This window comes from Palaemon carinicauda, chromosome 31, assembly GCF_036898095.1.
Source record: "Palaemon carinicauda isolate YSFRI2023 chromosome 31, ASM3689809v2, whole genome shotgun sequence".
Taxonomy (NCBI): domain Eukaryota; kingdom Metazoa; phylum Arthropoda; class Malacostraca; order Decapoda; family Palaemonidae; genus Palaemon; species Palaemon carinicauda.
The window spans coordinates 58,328,020-58,340,519 of NC_090755.1; the positions used below are offsets into that span (position 1 = coordinate 58,328,020).

At 33.2% G+C, this 12,500-nt stretch overlaps 1 protein-coding gene across 1 annotated transcript in view; it reads right to left on the reverse strand.

The window, feature by feature from the left end:
• Window positions 1-12,500, reverse strand: part of LOC137624986 (adhesion G-protein coupled receptor D1-like) — a 50,255-nt gene that overhangs the window by 9,433 nt on the left and 28,322 nt on the right. The window contains exons 4-5 of the mRNA XM_068355920.1: window positions 10,647-10,799; window positions 1,567-1,695 (exon numbers count right to left, since the gene is read on the reverse strand). Of these exons, the coding sequence (XP_068212021.1) occupies window positions 1,567-1,695; window positions 10,647-10,799 (282 nt within the window). The remainder of the gene's footprint in view (window positions 1-1,566; window positions 1,696-10,646; window positions 10,800-12,500) is intronic.

Consider the following 12,500-nt stretch of genomic DNA (forward strand, 5'->3'; position numbering starts at 1 on the left):
CATAACGATTGAAGGAGATTCCTGCTTCTGTATATGACTGTTAACGTTTATAGTAATAGCTTTGGCAGAAAACAGCATAACGTTTGAAGGCGATTTCTGGTTCTGTATATAACAGTTAACGTTTGTAGTAATAGCTTTAGCAGAAAACAGCATAACGTTTGAAGGGGATTCCTGCTTCTGTATATGACTGTTAACGTTTTTAGTACTAGCTTTAGCAGAAAACAGCATAACGTTTGAAGGGGATTCCTGCTTCTGTATGACTGTTAACGTTTGTAGTACTAGCTTTAGCAGAAAACAGCATAACGTTTGAAGGGGATTCCTGCTTCTGTATATGACTGTTAACGTTTGTAGTAATAGCTTTGGCAGAAAACAAGATGACGTTTGAAGGAGATTCCTGCTTCTGTATATGGCCGTTAACGTTTGTAGTTATAGCTTTGGCAGAAAAAAAGGATAACGTTTGAAGGAGATTCCTGTTTCTGTATATGACTGTTAACGTTTGTAATAATAGCTTTGGCAGAAAAAAGGACAACGTTTGAAGGGGATTCCTGCTTCTGTATATGTCTGTTAACGTTTATAGTAATAGCTTTAGCAGAAAACAGCATGACGTCTGAAGGGGATTCCTGCTTCTGTATATGACTGTTAACGTTTGTAGTAATAGCTTTGGCAGAAAGCAAGATAACGTTTGAAGGAGATTTCTGCTTCTGTATATAACAGTTAACGTTTGTAGTAATAGTTGTGGCAGAAAGCAGGATAACGTTTAAATGGTATTTCTGCTAGAAGGAGTTATGACTGAGGAAGGACAGTGGTTTATTATTGTCAATAATATCAATATTGATAGTGATCCTGCTAAAATTATTGACTGTAGGCTAGCTAAACTATAATTTTGGTAGAGCTGTTTATCATAGTAATGATAGTGATACTGCTAGAAATATTGACTGTATGGTAGTTGAATTGTAATTCGGGTAGTGTTTTCTACTTCAGGAAAGAGGTTGCCATATTATCTTATAAGGTGACGCTGCAGAAGTAATGGAATTCTTAGAATTTGTAAAATAAGGGAATAAGAATAGGAGCCATTAAAGTGCATAAGATTCACTACGTTTGTGAGAAATTTGAAACTTTTTTTTTTAGTACTTCTTAGAAGAATGAGGTAAGAAAATGATGAAATAAAAAGGCATGGTAATATTGTTTATGTTGATTTAACACTATCTTAGCAGAAATACAGTATATTTAGTTCAATATTTGACGATTTCTAATAGCAGTACGACAGGACCATCTACCAAAAAATAAAAAAAGAAAAAAAAAACCATTTTACCCTATAAAGGAATTGTTTTATTAAAATTCTTTAAAACGACATAAATCATTATGTATCTTGATAGCACTAGATAATATTAGCGTTTTTATGCCAGTTAAAAATACACACACCTCTAATTTCAAAACTTTAAATAGCGATAATTTTACATTAAACATACTTTCCATATCTGTACCAAACATTAATTAACACGTAAAATCTTGAATTACAAAAAAAAAAAAAGTAAGTAATAATAAAGATAAACTATATGTACTCACGAATGCAAGAGGACTTGTCAGGATTCATTTCATACCCCATGGTACAGATGCAATAGGCAATTGGTTCCTTCTCTGTCGATTCGTCCTTGCAAACTCCGAATTGGGGACAGGTCATGTCATCGCAGGGGCCTAAGAGGAAAAATCGTGCCTTTTTAGGATGAAAGTTATTCATAAGTTATTCATAGATTTTCGGTTTGATTCGGCCTGAAAGGGTAAACACGTTAGCTGTTTGGGGTTTTATCTTGGGTCACATCCTATTAAGGCTGGTCTCTATAGGATGAGGTGCATTGATTAGGAGATATACATTGTATACACACAATCGCACACATACGCACACACACACCACACACACACATATATATATATATATATATATATATATATATATATATATATATATATATATATATATATATATATGTATATATATATATATATATATATATATATATATATATATATATATATATATATATATATCTATATATATGTATATATATCTATATATATATCTATATATATATATATCTATATATATATATATCTATATATATATATATATATATATATATATATATATATATATATATATATATATATATATAGATATATATATATATATACCCCCTTTCTGAGTGGGGATACCTTAACGTGGTAAAAAGGTTTATGTATCACCATGATTAACAAATTTGTACTAGTCCAGGGCTGTGAGTGATGAGACAAAAGTCTCCCACCATCACCAATCAGCACTGACCAGTGATGAGCGTGTTGGTGAAAACTGGCCAAACCCCAGACATGAATAAGGACACATTTGAGGCCTTTGCCCTATATTGGACTAGAAACACGGCTGTATTTATTGTTGTTGTTGTTGTTGTTGTGGTGGTGGTGTTTGTATATATATATATATATATATATATATATATATATATATATATATATATATATGTATATATATATATGAATATATATATATATATATATATATATATATATATATATATATATATATATGTATATATATATATGAATATATATATATATATATATATATATATATATATATATATATATATATATATATATATATATATATATATATATATATGAATATATATATATATATATATATATATATGAATATATATATATATATATATATATATATATGAATATATATATATATATATATATATATATATATATATATATATATATATATATATATATATGCATACATACATACATACACACTTGCTTATTGCAGAGAAATATGCAATGAACAACACTATGAACATGGTCCTAAGTATCATTCTCATTCACGTGAAGGTCGGTCTCCTCTACGTTTGATCTGAAATGGTTTTGTTGTTTGGCCTCTTTTCACGCCAAGCAGAGTTTAGGTTAATACGATCTAAGAAAAAGCTCTCTTAACTGAACTCTTGATTAAAAGCTAAATTTTATTGTCATGAGGATTTTTTTTTTTTTCTTCTTTTTTTTTTTTTTTTTTTTTTTTTTTTTTTTTTTTTTTTTTTTTAGAATGGCATGTGTTTGTGCGTAAGACGATCAAAGAAAAAACTCTCTTAACTGAACTCTTGATTAAAAGCTAAATTTTATTGTCACGAAGAAATTATTTTTTTTTTTTTTTTTTTTTTCTTTTTTTTTTTTTTTTTTTTTCTTTTTTTTTTTTTTTACCTTGAGAATGGCATGTGTTTGAGCGTATAACGTTGGTTTTCTTATCTCTATGAGCGCAAAGGCGGCTGTGAATAGCCTTTTGGTAGCTATCTCCAACGTCGTCAATAGTGAAGTAATCTTCAAAGAGAATACTCATAAAAGGCTGCCGATTGTGAAAGCGGTGTTTGTAAAGTGTCCAAAGTTAAAATGATGTGGTTCTCTCAATTTGCATTTACCCAACCTTGTATGTGTGTGTGTAGCTAAAACATCAAGAAATTGAATAGAATTACTAAAGCAATTAATGTCACCGAGCGTGCGATCCAGGTTATGGAGAAATATATAGTGACGGGCCGAGGGAAGGTTGTGACTCAAAGGCGGGATGCAAGAGTTTATTATAGAACACTCGCCTTTATATACAAAAGTTCAAGGCAACAAGAATTTTCATGTTAAAAAAACAGACAATGTTACAGAGGAGAAACAAGACATGTTTTTCAGGTTCTTTTTAGTGCGAGGGGAGAGCGAAGATACAAGCATAATATATACACAAAATGAACTATGTACGATCGTGCGACACACGGTTGGTACAATATATAATTTTTAGAATTAAAGGTTTAAAGGTCGCTCATGAATGGCAGAGGCAAGGGACAGTGACATTGCCCTAGCAATCAGGACAATGCCCTAGAGACTGACCATATATTATATGATCAGCGCCCAAGCTTCCTCTCCACCCAAGCTAGGACCAGGGAAGGCCAGGCAGTGGCTGCTGATGACTCAGCAGATAGACCTATAGGCTCCCCCGTACCCCCCAAACTTAGCTCACAAGGATGGTAAGGTTGCAGACACTAATGGCACTAACGAGTGTGAGAGGGACTCGAACCCCAGTCTGGCAAACACCAGACAGAGACGTTACCAATCAGGCCACAACAACAGTATATAGATTTTTTTATTTTCTATTATGTCATTGAAGACATCGTTTATGTATCTTATTGAAAGTAAATATGGGTTCATATGCATTACTTGAAAATTATACATAAGAAATATGCAGTTTTAAAAAACTGTAATTTTAACCGGAAATTCTCCGTAAAAATATACCATTCTCAGCCGTATTTCATTAAAATACAAGCAACCGTAATTTTACCCTACTCTGTTATTATCTTTAGTGATTAGCGACTGTAATATCACTCCTTTACGTCAATAAATTCGTTTGAAAACACTGAAAATCCTGGGATAATTGTTGCCAGGCATTTTCCGTTTTTTAATGCAATTTTTCCAAGTGTATATGTATGAAATGGTCAGTTGTATTTGGACAAACGCAATGGTAGCTGAAATACTGAGGTGTGTTGAGCTTATTCAAAAAGGGCATGAAACTATAGTCCATTTCTTTTAGCGATGCATATTCGCACCGACTTGCGGCGGTGCCCTTTTAGCTCGGAAAAGTTTCCTGATCGCTGATTGGTTAGAATTATCTTGTCCAACCAATCAGCGATCCGGAAACTTTTCCGAGCTAAAAGGGCACCACCGCGAGTCGGTGCAAATATGCATCGCTAAAAGAAATGGACTATGGAATTTCCTGGTATTAAAGGAAAAGGTGATCAAGTGTTGCCGTTTTCAAGAGAGATATGTTCAGTGTCTATTTTAATACACTTTTTATAAGACGTTTTTATTTCTAAATATAAAGTAGTATATCATTTTTATTTCTAAACATAAAATATTTTCATTTCTAAATATAGAATATTTTTATTTCTAAATGTAGAATATCATTGTTATTTCTAAATATTGAATAGAATTTTTATCTTTATATATAAAGTAGGATATAATTTTTATTTCTAAACATAAAATATCATTTTCTTTTCTAAATATAGAATATTTTTATTTCTATATATAGAATATTTTTATTTCTAAATATAGAATATTTTTATTTCTAAATATAGAATATTTTTATTTCTAAATATAGAATATTTTTATTTCTAAATATAGAATATTTTTATTTCTAAATATAGAATATTTTTATTTCTAAATATAGAATATTATTTTTATTTCTAAATATAGAATATCATTTTTATTTCTATATATAAAATATAATTTTTATTTCTATATATAGAGTATAATTTGTATTTCTAAATATAGAATATTATTTTCATTTCTAAATATAGAATATTATTTTCATTTCTAAATATAGAATATTATTTTTATTTCTAAATATGGAATATCATTTTTATTTATATATATAGAGTATAATTTGTATTTCTAAATGTAGAATATAATTTTTATTTCTAAATATAGAATATTTTTATTTCTAAATATAGAATATCATTTTTATTTCTATATATAGAGTATAATTTGTATTTCTAAATATAGAATATAATTTTTATTTCGATATATAAAATATCATTATTATTTCTAAATATGGAATATAAGTAACATTCGTTCCATGAAATTGATAGGTTATTTCCCCGCTTTCAATTCATGGTTATAAACTGATGAGAACCGTAATGATTGATAACGGCTATGGTAAGCAGCTCTTCTAGGAGAAGGACACTCCAAAATCAAACCATTGTTCTCTATTCTTGGGTAGTGCCATAGCCTCTGTACCATGGTCTTACACTGCCCTGGGTTAGAGTTCTCTTGCTTGAGGGTACACTCGGGCACACTTTTCTACCTAGTTCCTCTTCCTCTTGTTCTGTTAAAGTTTTTATAGTTTAAATAGGAAATATTTATTTTAATATTGTTACTATTCCTAAAATATTTTATTTTTCCTTATTTCCTTTCCTCACTGGGCTATTTTCCCTGTTGGGGCCCCTGGGGTTATAGCATCCTGCTTTTCTAACTAGGGTTGTAGCTTAGAATTTAATAATAATAATAATAATAATAATAATAATAATAATAATAATAATAATAATAATAATAATAATAACAATTAACTCACCAATCCTATAGACTAACATAATACACTGAGTATATGGTATTACTTTCTTTGATGCATATTACAACCTTCTGGAATAGTAATTATTACTTGAAACATTAAATCTCTTGTTCGTTTTTATCTTCTTATCAGTATTTGATTACTGATTGATTTATACAAGGGCCACTCGGGACCAATGACTTCCATCAGAAATGATTTCGAGGTTTTATTCATTACTCCACTGTTAGTGAATACCTAAAAAAGAAGAATAGCTCTACTTTAAGGTTTTCAGGCATCCTATTTGATTGCTACAACCCATGGATGCTTTCTGGTATAAGATTTAATTTTATTTTAAAACATTAAAAAAGCATTAGATGCTTTCAGAATGTCATTCTTATTAATTGCAGTGAAGAATTGATATTGACTAAACTGTTCTTACATTATATTTAGCGTAAAGTGATGCCTGCTTTCCATTTATAAAATATGTTAATTTCTTTCAATTATCTCAGCATAAAAAATAGACTATCCTCTTTTTGTTGAGGAAAGATATAAATGATAATAATCTCGCCATTTTGGACCAAAGTTTTTGTCAGGTTAAAATTATGGATGAACTTGATAGTGTTCAAAGCAGTGTAATTGTAGCTCAATCAACGAAAGTAATGAGCGAATAAGTAAAAAGATCTATAGGGAGACAGTAGATAAGGGACAGGCAAAATGCGTCTTTATACTCAGATTATACAGGTCTTCAAGTTACAAATTTAATTGATTCCAAGAAGTTGTTTGTAAGTCGATATGTTTTAAAATTTGGCCTAGACAGGTTTCATACGCAATTGATATTATTATTATTATTATTATTATTATTATTCTTATTATTATTATTATTATTAATATTATTATTATTATTATTAGCCAAGCTACAAATCTATTTGGAAAAGTATTATTATTATTATTATTATTATTATTATTATTATTATTATTATTATTATTATTATTATTAGCCAAGCTACAAATCTATTTGGAAAAGTATTATTATTATTATTATTATTATTATTATTATTATTATTATTATTATTACTTGCTAAGCTACAACCTTAGTTGGAAAAGCAGGATGCTATAAACCCAGGTGCCCCAACAGAGAAAATAGGTCAGTGAGGAAAGGAAAAAAGGAAAAATAAAATATTTTAAGAATAGCAACAGCATGAAAATAAATATTTCCTATATAAACTATAAAAAACTTTTACAAAACAAGAAAGACCGAAATTAGATAGAACAGCGTGCCCGAGTGTACCCTCAAGCAAGAGAAGGTTATTACAAATGTCGCTATGCTTACTGTATTAAATTATATGATATTGTCTTATTAAAGTATTTCTTCATCTTATCTCTGTTATTTTCAGTTGAATTTGTGTTTGTATATTATTATTATTATTATTATTATTATTATTATTATTATTATTACTAGCCAAGCTACAACCCTAGTTGGAAAAGCAAGATGCTATAAGCCCAAGGGCTCCAATAGGGAAAAATAGCCCAGTGAGGAAAAGAAATAAGGAAATAACTAAATGATGAGAACAAGTTAACAATAAATCATTCTAAAAACAGTAACAACGTCAAAACAGATATGTCCTACATAAACTATTAACAACGTCAAAAACAGATATGTCATATATAAACTATAAAAAGACTCATGTCAGCCTGGTCAACATAAAAACATTTGGTCCAACTTTGAACTTTTGAAGTTCTAATGATTCAACTACCCGATTAGGAAGATCATTCCACAACTTGGTAACAGCTGGACTAAAACTTCTAGAATACTGTGTAGTATTGAGCCTCATGATGGAGAAGGCCTGGCTATTAGAATTAACTGCCTGCCTAGTATTACGAACAGGATATTTGTATGTCGAGAGTTTGTAAGCAGAGGATCTTCTGTATTTCCTTATTCAGTGTTGACGTATATTTACTTTTCATTTTGATAATGGCTATTGTGTGACGACTCAAAACATTATTTTTGCTGCGTCGGGATAAGAAGTTTTTGTCAATCAAGTCCAGCTGAAAGATGATTCTTTTCTAGATGTGCTCCATTAGCCGTTTTCGAAACTAAAAAGTTAGAAATACTCGACACTTAATTCCTCATGCCGAGACCCACTTGAGAGTTTTCATTATTTTTCATTTCGTGTAGGCAGTGTTGATTAAGGATCAATTGTCAGCGATTGATTGATTGATCTGGAGTTTTTTTGGCTTCCAGTTGCGAGTGAGATTAGGTTTCAGTTTACCTTAGAGGTATTGTGGGAGAAGTGATTATTTTTATGTCGATGTGTGTCTGGTGCAAGCAACATTTGGTTTCAATGTGAGTATGGTACATGCAACATTTGGTTTCAATGTGAGTATGGTACAAGCAACATTTGGTTTCAGTGTGAGTATGGTACAAGCAACATTTGGTTTCAATGTGAGTATGTTGCAAGCAACATTTAGTTTCAATGTGAGTATGGTACAAGCAACACTTGGTTTTAATGTGGGTCTGGTGGAAGCAACATTTTGTTTCAATGTGGGTCTGGTGCAAGCAATACTTGGTTTCAATGTGGGCCTGGTGCAAGCAACACTTGATTTCAATGTTGGTCTGATACAAGCAACATTTGGTTTCAATATGAGTATGGTGCAAACAACATTTGGTTTAAATGTGAGTATGGTGCAAGCAACATTTGGTTTCAATGTGGGTCTGGTGCAAGTCATGTTTGGTTTTAGTGTGGGACTGGTGCAATCAATATTTGGTTTCAATGTGGGTCTTGTACAAGCAACATTTGGTTTCAATGTGAATATAGTGCAAGCAACATTTTGTTTCAATGTGAGTATGGTGCAAGCAACATTTGGTTTCAATTTGAGTATGGTACAAGGAACATTTGGTTTCAATGCGGGTCTGGTGCAAGAAGTATTTGGTTTCAATTTGGGTATGGTGCAAGCAGTATTTGGTTTGAATGTGGGTATGGTGCAAACAACATTTGATTTCAATGTGGATCTGCTGCAAGCAACTCTTGATTTCAATGTGGGTTTGGTGCAATTAACACTTGGTTTTAATGTGGGTCTGGTGCAAGCAACACTTGGTTTTAATGTGGGTCTGGTGCAAGCAACATTTGGTTTCAATGAGGGTCTGGCGGAAGCAACATTTTGTTTCAATGTGGGTCTGGTGCAAGCAATACTTGGTTTCAATGTGGGTCTGGTGCAAGCAACACTTAGTTTCAATGTTGGTCTGGTACAAGCAACATTTGGTTTCAATGTGAGTATAGTGCAAGCAACCTTTGGTTTCAATGTGAGCATGGTGCAAGCAACATTTGGTTTCAATGTGGGTCTGGTGCAAGTCACGTTTGGTTTCAGTGTGGATCGGTACAAGCAATATTTGGCTTCAATGTGGGTCTGGTGCAAGCCACATTTGGTTTCAATGTATAGTAGGTCTGGTGGAAGCAACATTTTGTGTCAGTGTGGGTCTAGTGCAAGCAATACTTGGTTTCAATGTGGATCTGGTGCAAGAAACACTTGGTTTCAATGTTGGTCTGGTACAAGCAACATTTGGTTTCAATATGAGTATGGTGCAAACAGCATTTGGTTTCAATGTGAGTATGGTGCAAGTCATGTTTGGTTTTAGTGTGGGACTGGTACAATCAATATTTTGTTTCAATGTGGGTCTTGTACAAGCAACATTTGGTTTCAATGTGAATATAGTGCAAGCAACCTTTGGTTTCAATGTGAGCATGGTGCAAGCACCATTTGGTTTCAATGTGGGTCTGGTGCAAGTCACGTTTGGTTTCAGTGTGGATCGGTACAAGAAATATTTGGTTTCAATGTGGGTCTGGTGCAAGCCACATTTGGTTTCAATGTATAGTAGGTCTGGTGGAAGCAACATTTTGTGTCAGTGTGGGTCTAGTGCAAGATATACTTGGTTTCAATGTGGGTCTGGTGCAAGAAACACTTGGTTTCAATGTGGGTCTGGTACAAGCAGCATTTGGTTTCAATGTGATTATGGTGCAATCAACATTTGTTTTCAATGTGGGTCTGATACAAGAAAGATTTGGTTTCAATGTGAGTATGGTGCAAGCAACATTTTGTTTCAATGTGGGTTTTTTGCAAGCAAAATTTGGTTTCAATATGGGTCTGGTGCAAGCAACATTTGGTTTCAGTGTGGGTTTGGTGCAAGCAACATTTGGTTTCAATATGGGTCTGGTGCAAGCAACATTTGGTTTCAATATGGGTCTGGTGCAAGCCAAATTTGGTTTCATTGTGGGTCTGGTGCAAGTCACGTTTGGTTTTAATGTGTGTCTGGTGCAAGGAACATTTAGTTTTAATGTGGATCTGGTGGAAGCAACATTTGGTTTCATTGTGGGTATGGTGATAGCAGTTATGGGTCTCTGTGAGATTCTAAATCACCTCTGTGAGAGTAGACAAGTTTAATTTATTGTACATGTGGGCAAGCATACATGGAGGCCAATATAAGACTGAAATGTCTAATTTTGAAGTGTCTTACTCGGGCAAGCGGTCTTGTTCCAGTCGTTGCAGGGTTCCTGTTGTGTCTTGGCCATGGTTTCGGTGCAGATATCGTCGCCACACATCGATACCCTTGTTCGCATACCCTTCCCACAGGGAACGGAGCAGTTGCCCCACTCGCCCCACACCAATCCTGAAATTAAAAGATTAAGTATTGTTAATCGGTGACATTAGGCAAGAGAGAGAGAGAGAGAGAGAGAGAGAGAGAGAGAGAGAGAGAGAGAGAGAGAGAGAGAATTAGCAGGGGATATCTCCTTGATCATAAGATAATAGATTTATATACTGGATATGTATATATATATACATATATATGTATATATATATTTTTATATATATACATATATATATGTGTATACACACACACACACACACACATATATATATATACATAAATATATGATAGATATATATTTTATATATATACATATATATATGTGTGTATACACACACACACACACACACATATATATATATATATATATATATATATATAATCAACATTGATTTTTGTGAGCATCACCCATAAACAATACCATAGAATTTTTTTTATCATTACCAATTATATAATAAATCTACCAGTTGGATGTGAATGCGATAGTCTCAGTCTGTTGCAAAATGAAGAAAAAATTATTAACCGAAGTAACATCAGATATAATAGTACAAATTTTAACAATAGAAAAACATCCAAAGATAGCAAATTTACAGCCAGTATTAATGATTTAGTTTCAATTAAGACAATTTATTTATAATCATTTCATTACGGTTATCTATACCTGTGGAGCACCTTACCCCTGGAGTTTCAAAAAGGAGTTTACCTCTAAGCTCATATTAGGAAGCTCATTTGAAAAAATTTCTAAAGCCCTTAAAGGAGCTTATAGTTGCCGCAGAGACCCCGGGCGAAATAAGCCCCACCTCTTAATGACGTCATAGCCAATCATGTTATCTCCCGCATTAACAGCAGTCACAACACATCCCCTTAAAGGTTTAAAGACCACTCATGAATGGCAGAGGCGAGGGACAGTGACATTGCCCTATCAAGCAGGACAAAGCTCTAGAGACTGACCATATTACATATGATCAGTGCCCAAACCCATTCTCCACCCAAGCTAGGACTAAGAAGTGCCAGGCAGTGGCTGCTGATGACTCAGCAGATAGACCTACAGGCTCTCTCCCCCCCCCCATCCTTAGCTCACAAGGATGGCGAGGATGCAGCGGCCAAAGTGATTAACGAGTTTCAGCGGGACTCAAACCCAGTCTAGCAAGGACGCTACCACTAGGCCACCACAAAATTTGTAAGGTAATGTACTGTGACTGCTGCTAACGTGGGAGACAACGTGATTGGCTGTGACGTCATCAGGGGGTGGGGCTTATTTCGCCCGTAATCTTTGTGGCGTATATAGTGGCTCTCCTACTTTAGAAAGATACCTGTTGCCAGGTAATCTACTATAATATTTAAATCCTCTCCATTTTAATCTCCCGTGTTGATTTCCTTTCCTTATTCCAATTCAGTTACGTAACTCTATCCACGTTTACAACACTTCGAAAAGGCTAAAATAACTGCCGGATCTTTGCTCAGGCAGCCTCAATAATGATTATATCACTTCTAGCAGTAGGGGACTCGGCAGTATGAAGCTTCATCTGTGGTGGAAATGTGGGAGGTTGGGCTGTGGCACCCTAGCAGTACCAGCTGAACTCGGCCGAGTCCCTGGTTAGGCTGGAGGAACGTAGAGAGTAGAGGTCCCCTTTTTTGTTTTGTTTCTTTGTTGATGTCGGCTACCCCCCAAAATTGGGGGAAGTGCCATGGTTTATGTATATGTATGTAGAAGGCTCAAAT